General features: G+C 40.4%; 2 protein-coding genes across 4 annotated transcripts in view; one reads left to right on the forward strand and one right to left on the reverse strand.

Annotated features, from left to right (window-relative positions):
• Positions 1-12,652, forward strand: part of LOC309540292 (uncharacterized protein C4orf17) — a 166,003-nt gene that overhangs the window by 75,003 nt on the left and 78,348 nt on the right. The window contains exon 1 of one of the 3 annotated variants that reach the window (XM_082237057.1): positions 10,796-10,957. The exons of the other annotated variants lie outside the window; for them this stretch is intronic. The gene's annotated coding sequence lies outside the window, so the exon portion shown is untranslated. Of the gene's footprint in view, positions 1-10,795; positions 10,958-12,652 lie in introns of those variants that run through there. 3 annotated transcript variants of the gene reach the window in all.
• Positions 575-9,719, reverse strand: LOC309540286 (alcohol dehydrogenase 1A-like). The gene is made up of 9 exons (XM_082237032.1): positions 9,562-9,719; positions 9,059-9,160; positions 7,461-7,599; positions 6,352-6,439; positions 6,026-6,242; positions 5,354-5,617; positions 4,719-4,854; positions 4,079-4,217; positions 575-1,248 (listed from the first exon to the last, which is right to left on the reverse strand). The coding sequence occupies exons 1-9, from the start codon at positions 9,577-9,579 to the stop codon at positions 1,224-1,226; spliced, it is 1,128 nt and encodes a 375-aa protein (XP_082093158.1). The 5' UTR covers positions 9,580-9,719; the 3' UTR covers positions 575-1,223.

Here is a 12,652-nt window from a genome sequence, read left to right on the forward strand (position 1 = left end):
CCAGTAGACGCAGACCCAGCACGTTTCCTAAAATGCCTCAAATTTCCCCCAATAGGGAAGCCTATATGCACGCCAGTGGTGAGAGGTAACAGGCAGAAGGCGGGGACGAATATTTGCTCAGGTTTGCACTCCTGGTCTTTGTTTTGCCAGACACGTGTTATTTTAACCCCTTGCACGGTTTTATTACTTTATTATTTTATTGGGAAAGATCCCTCTGTGTTTGCATGCTTCATATATCACCTGTTGCATCCTGTGTTCCAAGGATAGGTGCTAAAGGAGTTATAAAAATAAACAATGTTTAAAGATAGTATCTGCAATATGACGCTGTTTTGTGGTGAATAAAATTTGATGATGGTTTTGTTCACACGCTACATTGAAAAGAAGTACAAGCTGTCTCTAGCGAGTTTTTTGTATTGCGAGGCATTCGTCTTGCGGGGCACCACTGTATCTCAGTTATTTCTTACTGTTTATATTTTTATTTAAATATGCAAAGATGACAATCAGCGCCCCTTCCAACTCTATGATTCTGTGAAAGGTGCCTGGAGAAACAGAAATATTAGTGATGGAAGTCCACTGGAATTCATAACTATTTTTATTAGGTGTTTATGATATAATCCATACAGTTTACCACTCCTTGCAATATAAGGCACCAAGCACACCCACCCTGGAATTTAAGCAGCAAAAAACTTGTATTATTTTGCCATTGCCAGAATTTCATATCAGAACATACAAAAATTACAGCAATTTTCCTTAAGGAGTTCTCAGGAAATTGATATCATTTGTGCATCACCGAGAAACCTCCATATCCTATATTTATTAACAATGTAAAACGGTACCAAATTTATTTCTGTAAAGATATTTCAAGCATGTATACTCCACTGGGTTGAGTGTGACTTTCTCCCAAATATATATAAGACAGCTGCCTAAACTACCCAACCTCTCACCTTTGAAATACATGATAATAATTATTTGTGTTGTTGCTTCAATAAACAGGATATTGATCGTTTGAATCACAACCTAAGATTGTGTTTATGGTAGTTTTCTTCTGTTGCATTTGGAGGAAAAAGGTGATGGTCTTGGGATAGACCTACATGTTGATAATGGAGCATTGCCAGTGATGCCATTGCAGAGTCCAGTCATTTTCACATATGTCCTACTAGGCAATGTGGCAATCTGAGCTTGCAAAGGTCATTGTCTTGTATTCTTCCTCCTCACCATGGACTTTAAAACACCAGGACACTGCGAATACTGAAACAATAAGAAACAGTTTTAAATGGCCAATTTCACAGGAGTGTGGTACCATCTATATAGCATTTTCCAGATGTTTTCTCTCAATGCCATACATGCTGTGAACTTTATGTTACAATTCCAAACTTCTATCCACCTTTCAAAATCAATATTATAACCAAAGTCAATTGCCCATTTAATCATTGCCTCCTTCACCTCCTCATCTTTTGTGTACCACTCTAGTAATATATCATAAATTCTAGACAGGGTTTTATTATTGCCTTCTATTACTTCTATATTAAATTTTGATTTTTTATCATCAAAACCCGCCTTCCTCTTATCCTCTTTTAACAAATCATTCACCTGGTGGTATTGCAGCCAACCAGTGAATAAATTTTTTATTTCTTCATAAGGTCTGAGTTTGGGCCCTTGGTCAGTTTTTCTTAACATTTCTTCATAGGTGGCGTTTATCTCCTCCATATTTATTTTCTTAATCGTTAAGACCTCTATTGGTGAAATCCACCATGGGGTTTTTCTTTCAAGGAGGTTTTTGTTCCTTTCCCATGCTTGATATAATGGTCCCCTAAAAATATGGTCTAAGAAACTCTTGTGAACTTTCACTTTCCCATACCAAAGGTACGAATGCCATCCGTACCAATTATTAAAGCCTTCCAGATCCAGTAGCTCTCTATTCTCCAGTTTTATCCAATCTTTTACCCAATATATACAAGCCGCTTCATAGTATAAGCTTAGGTCCGGGAGAGAAAAACCCCCTCTTTCTTTTTTGTCTATCAAAATTTTCATTTTTATCCGTGGCCTTTTCCCCTGCCAAATATACTTTGCCAAGGCTCTCTGCCACTCTTTACATTGTTTTAGGCCTTTAAGTATGGGGATGGTTTGGAATAAGAATAACATTCTAGGCAGAATGTTCATTTTAACAACAGCTATCCTCCCCAAAAAGGAGAGTTTCATCCTCCCCCAAATTTCCATGTCTTGATGCTGGAAATGTGGCGAGGTGGAGGGTGACCTATATCATTTATGGTGGACATGTAAAAAGGTGAAAGGCTTTTGGGAATTAATTTATAATGAACTTAAAAAAAATTTTAAGTATACCTTTCCCAAAAGGCCTGAAGCCTTCCTGTTGGGAATGATGGATAAAGAAATTAAAAAGGAAGATAGGACGATATTCCTCTACGCCACCACAGCAGCGAGAATTATGTTGGCACAATATTGGAAAGTGGAAACCATCCCCAACATAAAGGACTGGCAGATTAGAATGGTAAACTATGCTGAGCTTGACAAATTAACATGTAAAATAAGAGATAAGGATGAACAGAAATTTCTGAAAAATTGGAGTAAATTTTGGAAATATATTGGAATAAATGCTTAAAGTGAATTGACGGGGTTAGAACAATACGACCAGCGAGTGAATTTAAGACTATAGATTGAAAATCAAATACGTAATGGAAGGAGATATTTGATACTTATCAAAAGGGAAGATCAGATTGTGTGTTGTTGTTTTTTTCGGATGTGTGGTTTTTCTTTTTTTTTTCTTTTTTTGTAATTTTTTCTCTGTATTTTCATATATGTCTGTTTTTTGTGTATAACTTTAATAAAAATGCATTTTAAAAAAGAAAGAAACAGTTTTAAATGGAAGGGTGATAATATCTGTTAGATTTTTAATGTTAGTAGGCTAATATTTCAGTAGGTTTAAGATCTTCCCACAAATCTCTAATGAAAGGCTTGATCCGGTTGATATTAAGGGAAGATGATCTTTTAAGCACCATCCATTCATCTGTTTATTACCCACCTTCTGCCTTCCAGGTGGGTTACAACGTTTTCAAATTCAATATTAACACAACTACCACAACTTACAGTCAGAGGAGCAGAAAAAGGAAGAGTAGATAGCAAACACAGTGAGTAATTTTCAGAGTGGGGGGTGGAGAGGGAAGTCTGAACCTGTACAGAAATAGGAAACCTTTTTTATAGTTAACATTTTATTAGAAGGATTTAATTTATAAAGGAATAAAGTGATAAAAGAAAAAGAGAAGAAAAGGGTGTGAAAAAGAGGAAATACGAAGCCTGGTGATAAGCCTATAAAAGTGTTTCCGAGAAAAAGAATTGCACAAGAAAAAACACGACAAGTCGATTCTATTCATTTATGCCATCACAGGAAGCTGAATACAAATGCATATTTCTCCCTAACAGAAGCATCAAGGTAAATAGTTTGTTGATGTAATTTAATTGCCCCATCCAAAACAGTATCAATTTCAGTTTATAAATCAATTGTTGCTCAGCCTAATGAGATGTGGATCGGCCACAGTTGTGGCGGAGGTTTTGCTTGTGAACATCCATATTTGCATGGATGTACATTGCGTTGTTTCTACATGGGTTTCATTGTCCCATTTAGTTATTCATTTTCATTCTTTGAGGTGTCCGTTTCCCCATTTTGTCTTCTGTTTCTTTGTACATAAATAGCTTGTGCAACTTTCAGTACTAGAATCTAACCATGATCAAGTCTTCTTGGCCTTGTGCTGCTTGGAGCCAATCTGAGTGGAAGGAGTTGAGCCAGCCACTGAGGATTAGCTCCTAGGGTCATTCTGGAGAAGGTAGATGAGAACAACACCAAAGAGCAGTTGTTCTATATGCTCCCAAGCTAAGCAGTTGTCTTCAGTTTCAAGACAGTGATGTGCAAGTTCTGTTGTGGATAATGGAACTTCAAGGGCAACATAGCTTGAGTCACTCCAGCGGAGGATTGTGTAATCTTATAATGACTATGGCTATGACTCTCAGAAAGGTACCCTGCCTCTTCCACTACACTTTGAGGGGTGGGGGTGGGGAAAGGTCTTACCTTTTTCCTGAACGCAGCAGTTCAAAGCCCTCGTTGATTTTATCAAAAGGCAAAATGTGGGTAATTAGTGGATCCAGAGCAAACTTCCCCCCCATGAAATCTGAAACCAGCTTGGGGACAGCTTCTTTGCTTTTCCATCCTGAAAACAGTAAGTGCACAGTGAAGATATAGTACTCTAATTATAATGCCATAAAAAAGGAGCAAGATGTTGGTTAAAGGTCTGGCAGTCCCACAAATTTATAGCCTGGAACCGTCTTTGAACTTGGGTTATGCAATGAGATTGGCCTTGATGTTATGACAGATCTGTGGGTGGGAGGGAGATAGAGGAGATACTAACATAGTAATTATGGGGCAAGAGCTTGCGTGGAAAGCCTACAGAGAGCCAAACCGCATGAGATCTTAAATGTATTTTCACATGGTAAGAGCATGTTTTTTTTTTAATCTAAATTGCATTGCTGGGGGTGGGGAAATAATGAACAAATCAAGGTGTTTCTCTAAATTTGTGTTATGCCATGCTCTCAATGACAGACGTTTTATGGCTCAACCCGCTGCCACCCCAAGCTATTTTGTGACGGGTGCCCTCAACACTCTCTCAGAATTTGAAATGTGCCCTTTTGATAGAAAGCTAGTAGGCCCATACCTCCAAATATAGATCCTTTCCAAGTGCGCCCCGTGAAGATAAGCACAGGAGAGAAGGTAATTTCAGAAGCTGAAGGGGGCACTCCAACAATCACACTGGTCCCATAATTCATGTGGCAGGAAGCCAAGGCAGCAGTCTGGGGAAAATCCAAAGGCATGACTCTTGAATCAAGCCAAGGAGAAATACCATCCATGATCACCTCCCATGATGCAGTCAGACCTCTCAAAGATTTTACTGTTGAAAGCATATGTCTTTTCTTCCTCCCATGTCCAGCTACATGCACACTCTGAAAAGCCTGTTTGTATGGTTAGGGCCTTCTGAAGATTGTGGGAAGGGATTTTGGGGGTGGGCTTATGTGGGAGAGAAGAATCACCCAAAAGGATCATTCTCACCCCTCCATTAGCTTCTCATGCCTGAGTCCCATCTCACATTATTCCATAAGTTACCTGATCAATGGGTGGAGGATGTTTAAAACTCTGACACGTTCTACTGTCTCAGAACCCAAGGCCCTTGCTGCAACAGATTATAGGATCACAACCCAGTGAAAAATAGGAACCACTGAAGAACAGGAATGCAGGAAATTCCAGCTTCCCTTTTCAAAATAGGACAGTAAAATCCTGTCATCATGCATGTACCATGGTGTCTGTGCGCCCAATCACTTCGAATGAATAGTCAACACCTTCACCGTCTGTCAAGCCATACAACACTTCATTGATGGGCTTCTTGAAATCCAGAGGGTTGACACACTCTGTAGCTCCCATCTCTTTAGCTTTGGGAAATTTATCCTTGTTGATGTCGACCCCAATGATTCGGGAAGCTCCAGCTGCTTTGCAGCCCATGACAGTTGAGAGGCCAACTCCTCCCAGACCAAAAACGGCACAGGTTGAACCAGGCTCCACCTGAAATCATAGAATCATAGAATTATAGAGTTGGAAGAGACCATCTAATCCAACCCCCTGCACTACTTGTCTCTCTCTTTCGGTATATGATGGCAAGGGTGTTCCCCTGGGCAATTGGTTGTGGATGGGATTGCTCCTTGATGTTCAAAGCATCCAAGAGAGAGGTGGGATGCTGGAGAACTACGTCTGTAGCAAGAACATGAGTGCAGGTCATGAGTGTACATCCAGTGGATTGGTGGGTATTTGGTGGCTTTGCTATTTTTTATTGTTTTGATTCATTTACTGTATTGAATGTGCTTTCACCTGGTTCTGTGCCAGAGCCCCAGAGCCCACCTGTCCTCCTTTTTGTCTAGACCTGCCACAAATTCCTCACACTGAATATGAGCATTACCAATGTTTAATCCTTACCTTTGCACTGTTGATGGCAGCACCATAGCCAGTAGAAAACCCACAGCCAATCAGACACACTTTTTCTGGAGGAGCTGCAGCATCAATTTTGACCACTGCAGACTCATGCACCACGGTGTATTCTGTGAAGGTGCTTGTGCCGAGAAAGGTGTGGAGCTGCTGGCCTTTGTAAGTGAACCTGCTGGTGCCATCGTGCATTAATCCAGAGGCGGTAAGGCTAAAAGATGAAGAAAGGAAAATCGTGCTTTGGGTTGTGGTTTTTTTTTAACCCAACATATGCACTGCTGGTGTTTCTAATACTGTTGCAAATAACAACTTCAACTCACTCGCCCATTTTGCACAGATTGCCTCTGGGATGTTTGCATGTGCTGCATTCTCCACACTGTGGCGCAAAGAGTGGGATGACTTTGTCTCCTGGGAATGATGAAAATACAATCGTTAGCCTGCTTAAAACATTCAGGAAATGCTTTGTTGGGGGCGGGGGACAGTACAAAATTGGGGGAAGAGATTAAGGAGGGTCAGTTGGAGGTAGGAAGTGAGAAATGTCCCTATTTTCATCTGAGCAATGTTGGAGGGTATGTCATGAACATTGCAGACTATGGGGTGGCATCACAGGAGTGTCAGTCCGTCCCTTGCTCCGTGACCCAGTGCCCCTGCCATCTGCCACATCGGCAATCTGGGGCAAACCACGGGTCATCGAGACAGTCCTCCCCTGCCCTGGGGAGGCTGCCAGGGCTAATTACTCCCATATCAGCCCTGAATTATCAGAACGGTTGAATTCCGATCGTGTGGGATCCGCCATTTTCCACCGCCGGAAACAGGAAGCCCCACCAGACCCTTAAGACCCTCTTGGGCAGGCATCCCCAAACCCAGACCTCCAGATGTTTTGGGACTACAATTTCCATCATCCCTGACCACTGGTCCTGTTAGCTAAGGATCATGAGAGTTGTAGTCCCAAAACATCTGGAGAGCTAAGTTCGGGAGTACCTGCTCTTGGACATTCAAATCAGTAGAAGGGGCCCTTTTGGTAGTTCCTCTTTCATCAACATTTTGGGGTATTGGCAGTATAGCAGTCCTGGTCTTTGGCACCTGAGAATAGGGACTACCCTATTCTCTTGACTGCAATTTGTTTTAAATTAATATTGCAAGTTTAAGTAGTTGTGAACCACCCTGGCAAGTGATAGTAGTAGTAGTAGTAATATCAGCAGTTAAGTAAATAATAACTTTGCTGACTCCTATTCAGAAATGTCTAGTAATTGATTCCAAATTCTGGCATTTACATCTAGTCATTGGCCCAGAGCTGACCGCCCTTCCCCAAAGAAAATACTTTCTTGGTCATTCTTCAACCAGTTGGTTTGCTCTCCTAGTTTCGTTTGACCCTTGTTGACCAATGCTGTGAATTGATATTTTCTGGTTGCACTGTGCTTTACCTTACCTGGTTTCACACAGGTAACTCCTTCCCCAATGCTCTCCACAACACCAGCTGCCTCGTGACCAAGAATAACTGGGAATTTTACCTGCATTGCCCCACTCAGCCCATGGTCATCGGAGCGACAGACTCCAGACGCCAAAATCTGGTTTAAAGGGGAAAGTTTTTTATTTTATTTTATTTTTTAAAATTCAGTTCATGAATTGCTTCCCATAAGATATCTCAAAATGATATCTAAAAACATAAATAATAGAAACAATTACAAACAGATCAACCTATACAAATATTTAAAACAATTAAATATAATTTCATGTGTGAAAACAATTTCACATCTACAATTTCACATCTACCATATTTTTCCGTATATAAGACACCCCATGTATGAGACGACCCCTATTTTTTGAGCCCAAAATTAAGAAATAATTAATTGCAACATTCTGTGTATAAGATGACCCCCAATTTTAAACTTAAAAAAACTGGGGGGAAATATAGTCTTATACACGGAAAAATACAGTAATTCAGACTTAGTTAAAGATCTCCACTTGACAGGATGGGGTGGTTTTTTTTTGGAAAAAGGAAGTCTTTAATTGACACCCATCATCCCATAGCAAAACTAACAAGGCAGATTTTAAGTTTCACCTTAGTCCTAGAAACATCCCTCTCATGATATTGCTCACAATCCCTCTCCTGCAGCAACTTGCAGGGGTTCAAAACTCTCCCACATTTCCACATCAGTTTGCAGGTTTTTGTTTTAAAGTACTCATGAAAATTCATCAGGATTTCAGTGCAAATTTTTCCTAATATAAACATGTTTGCATGCAATTTTGCCTAATATGCAACAGTGCAAAGCAACGTTGCCTAATATCAAGCATATTTGTATATTATATTCATTAATACTGGCATTTTTGTGCACATTTTACACCACTGTATGAATTTTTACACTTATTACTTGGCATTGCAAAAGTTGGAGAAGTGTGAATTTTGAAAAATGGGTGTGTTTTGGTTCTCATAGGAACACAGGAATCTGCCTTAAACTACAATTATGACAACAATTAATCCAGAATGCAGCTTCCAGACTGGTGACTGGGAGCGGCCTCCAGGACCGTATAACACTGGTCTTTAAAGATCTACAATGACTCCCCGTGTGTTTCCAAGCACAATTCAAAGTGTTAGTGTTGACCTTTGTTGTGATTTTAATATTCTGTTGAAAGCCACCCAGAGTGGCTGGGGCAACCCTGTCAGATGGGTGGGGTACAAGTTGTTGTTGTTGTTGTTGTTGTTGTTGTTGTTGTTGTTAATTATACTGAGTTAGACCATTGGTCCATCTAGCTCAGCATTTTCCACACTGACTGAAAGCAGCTCTCCAGAGAGTCAGACTAGGGACTCTCCCACACCTGCCTGGAGATACCAGTGATTCATCTTCAGACTTTTGCAAGCAAAACAGCTGTTCCTCCAGGGCTGCAGCCCTTCCCCATTCTCATATTGTTTTTGAAAGCATAAATTAGGTAGATTTATCTTTAAGTGCAAACTGAATCGAATTTCTCCATCCCTAGTGCAGATACTAACAATCTGCAGAAATGCCATTTTTGGTTTGTCTCTCTTACCTTAATCCGAACTTCATGTGCCTTAGGTGGGGCAACTTCTATTTCCACAATACTAAATGGTTTCTTGACTTCCCAGACAACGGCAGCTTTGCACTTAATGACCTGAGATAATAGAATATCATACAAAACATGAAAACAATTTACAGTGACAGCTCTGATTTCAATGTCCTGTTAAATAATAAAAGAGCATATACTATTTTTTCCACGCAGCTAACATTGCAATCCTGTGCATGTTTAATATTTAATATGCGCCCTAATACCAGTGCAATTTTTCTAGTAAATGAGGTGCTGGAACTCACCATGAATGCCTCCTTTGTTCTCTTATAATGGCAATGGCACCCATCTGAGAAGTGCTGGAATTGAGTTCTGGTGAGTTCTAGCTGAAAAAAAGCCCTGCCTATAGCCAAATTCCTCAGGGTGGCTTACAATTAGCCTATTTTTATTTTTTGTATTTATGCATCTTGGGGCTGAAAAAGCAACTTTAAAAGAAATCATCTACTTACTTTCCCTGCAGTGCTCATGATGTTGAGCTTTGTAATCTAGCGTATCTGCTTCCTCTGTGTCGTTTCAGAACTTCTAGTCTGTTCTCCTAGAAGTACAAAGTTCTGCTGCAAATATTTGGCTTATCTTTCAAATAAACTTAATCATTCCCTAGTTCAATGCCAAGAAATGTGGCCACTCCTCTACGTTCAGTTTGACTCCACCTGCAATTTCACAACTTTGAAGGAAGTAGGTTAAGAGTCCTCAGCTGCAGTACAATACACCGTACATTTAGATTACACTTAAGGAAATAAGTCTGTGAAGGGTGGGAATTGTAGAGAGGCATTGTGTGACCCACATGCTCCCATCACCCATGACCATCTTGACATAAACACACGGGACACGTTGCTTGGGTCAAATATTGGCACAACTTTATTGATTACAGATGAAGGGTTTGGTCAGGCATTGGGAAAACCAGTTTAAGTGCCAGCCTGCCTGTATATCAGTGGGCTCAACTCAAGGCAAAGAGGCTCCTAATGACACACATCAAGTACGAACTTGCCTGGGCTTCAGAACAGAAGCCACTCCTTCCAGATCCCTTTGCAGGGTTTCCCAAACTTGGGTCTCTAGCTGTTTTGGGACCACAATTCCCATCATCCCTGACCACTAGTTCCTACAAGCTAGGGATGGTGGAAGCTGTAGTGCAACAGTAGCTGGAGGCTCAAGTTTGGGAAACACTGCTTTAATGGAATATCCGTTTGCACTTGAGAGGCAAGCAGAGGGTACAACCTCCCCTCCACCAAAAACTATGGTTTACCCAATGCCTTAACTGCCACCCAAGCCAATAGGGTTTGCCATCACACCATTACATCTGCAACCAAGCCTTGAAGCCTTCTGAGATGTCAGTGAGCCATGCATTATTGCCAGATTCAGATAGATGCACCCCACCGTGCCTAAACAGTGGCTCCTTCTCAAATGTAATGTTCAGGTGCTAAATTACCCTTCCGCCCATAGCCTCTACTTTGCGCCCGACTGCGTGGTTCGCCTTTTCGTAGCCTTGTCAATTTTTGCAGGAGCTGGAATATTCCACCACTAATGCTATTCAAGAAGTTCCAACCAGCAAAAGCCATTAGTGAGTACAGGGATTTAAGGGAACCCTGGTCATTGCATATGACCCAAATAAGATCTGTGCCCTTTAACATCAGGGGGAATGGCTTTTCCAGCCTTGTTCCTGACATGCCGGTTTTCCAAGTACAGGGAATATCTTGTGCGGAGGAAGATTCAAGCAAGCCGCAACCTGCAACCTGTGAATTGGTGCTGCCTGGAAACAAACTTCACCTGTGGCGCTTGATGGGTAGAAGTAGGCTCAACTTTAGGTATCATTTCCACGATTACCCACACATAGCAAAAAGTATCCAGGTACCTTTCTTCATTTCATGGGTTGTAAATGGCACAACTTAAAATAGGATTGTGGATTCAGAAGGGCCCCGAGATACCATCTTGTCTATGTAAAACCTGTCAGATGAAAGAGAGAATTGGGTATGGGCCTTGATTGATGGCATTTTATGATGACATTAATATCAAGTATTACTTTCTGTGCCTGCTAAAAACATTCTTATTTAAACAAGCCTACCCAGATGCTTAGAAAGTTGATAAGGATTTTAATCGCCTTTAGTAGGTTAACTTTTTGCATATTTTAAACTACTGTTGTAAAGATTTCTCAGACTTATTGTTTTATCTTTGAGGCTTTGTTTCATTTTATCAAGCAGTGTATAAATTTGTTTTCAAGTATTACATAAATTTAATGGAAATGATATTAGTAATTTTGCTATATTAACAGCAGGCTGCAGCAAAGATTCAGAAGAAGCTGCTTTCAGAGAAAGACAGCTCTGAAGAGCTGTGCTTCAAACTTTTATGTTAGCTTGTATCACAATAACCGTGCAAAAATCAGTTTATTGTGAATTGCACACACATTTTTGCGTACGCTGGAGTTTCATGACAGGGCAGTGCCCTATAACATCCAGATTCTCTTTTTGGTGATGCTATATCTAACTAAGTCATACTCCGAGTAGCCCTAATCACTTTAATTGACCAGCCTCAACTGGATAAAGATTCCTACTATCATTGTTGAAAACTTCCAGAATGGAGTGTTTATTGAGATTTCAGCAGCAATGACAGAGTAAAGCATGAAAACAGAATCCACTAGGGTTGTCAGGTAATTCTGTCAGAAACAGAATCAGAAATTGCAACTGTTTGCATTTTTGTCCCAGGTCCAGAAAAGAAATCAATCTAGCGAATATGGTCAGTACCAATCCAACGGATGTGATCGGTATTCAGTCAACCCTTGTTGTTTTCAAACCCCCACAACAGATTTGTAATTAAAGACTCTTTTAAAATATTGTTTTGCTATTTCCTTACAACTGAAATAGTGGAATAATCGCATAAGCTAAACGTTATGTAAATTACATAAATTATGTTAAATAGCCAACAGTGACACAATTCATGCAGTATTTGGAGAAAACCAAACTGTAGCAGATTATAATGAAGACAAGTTTGGATAGAAATTGCTGCTTTTTTGACATCTTTGGTTTCTTTGTTGGAGTCTTTGTACTTCGCAGAACTGATTTCACACCAGCAGTTGGTAGCAGATGGCGTAGCAATAGCTAAGCAATGGAAATCCTACAGTGAACGGGTCACTAGACTTCTGGTATAAAGAACTGTGGTCAGGAGTTAACACACCCAGTATCTCTTGCAAGAGGACACCAGTGAAGCCTGGCATGTTGTATAGGGGCGTGGGAAATTCACTAACAAGAATAGCTGTGGAAGGACACCTCTGTAATCCCATTGACAAATCTGGAAAGCATGGTGTTTCCTTTGTACCACAATGGCAGCCAAATTCTTTGTAGTTTTTCTTATCTGCTAGTCACACTTTTTTGTTTGCAGTTTTGAGTGATGCACATTTTTGCAAGCAATATAATATAACAATACAAGGCATTTCTGTATGTTCTTTTCACTAATATTGTCGTTTCCGAGGCACACTTTTGCGGTGCAAGATTCTGTGAGATTGCGGTGCCCAAAACACCCACTGTGCTCTAACACAAAGAAAGAGTTAAG

This window comes from Podarcis vaucheri (genome assembly GCF_965113315.1).
Source record: "Podarcis vaucheri genome assembly, chromosome: 9".
Classification (NCBI taxonomy): domain Eukaryota; kingdom Metazoa; phylum Chordata; class Lepidosauria; order Squamata; family Lacertidae; genus Podarcis; species Podarcis vaucheri.

What these genes read in the sequence shown, in the direction of transcription:
- LOC309540286 (XM_082237032.1), bottom strand. An exon ending in CACATGAAGTTCGGATTAAG is followed by an intron (nt 7,600 to 9,058) that starts GTAAGAGAGACA and finishes CCTTTAAACCAG; the next exon opens with ATTTTGGCGTCTGGAGTCTG. An exon ending in TTGGGCGCACAGACACCATG is followed by an intron (nt 4,855 to 5,353) that starts GTACATGCATGA and finishes GATTTTCCCCAG; the next exon opens with ACTGCTGCCTTGGCTTCCTG.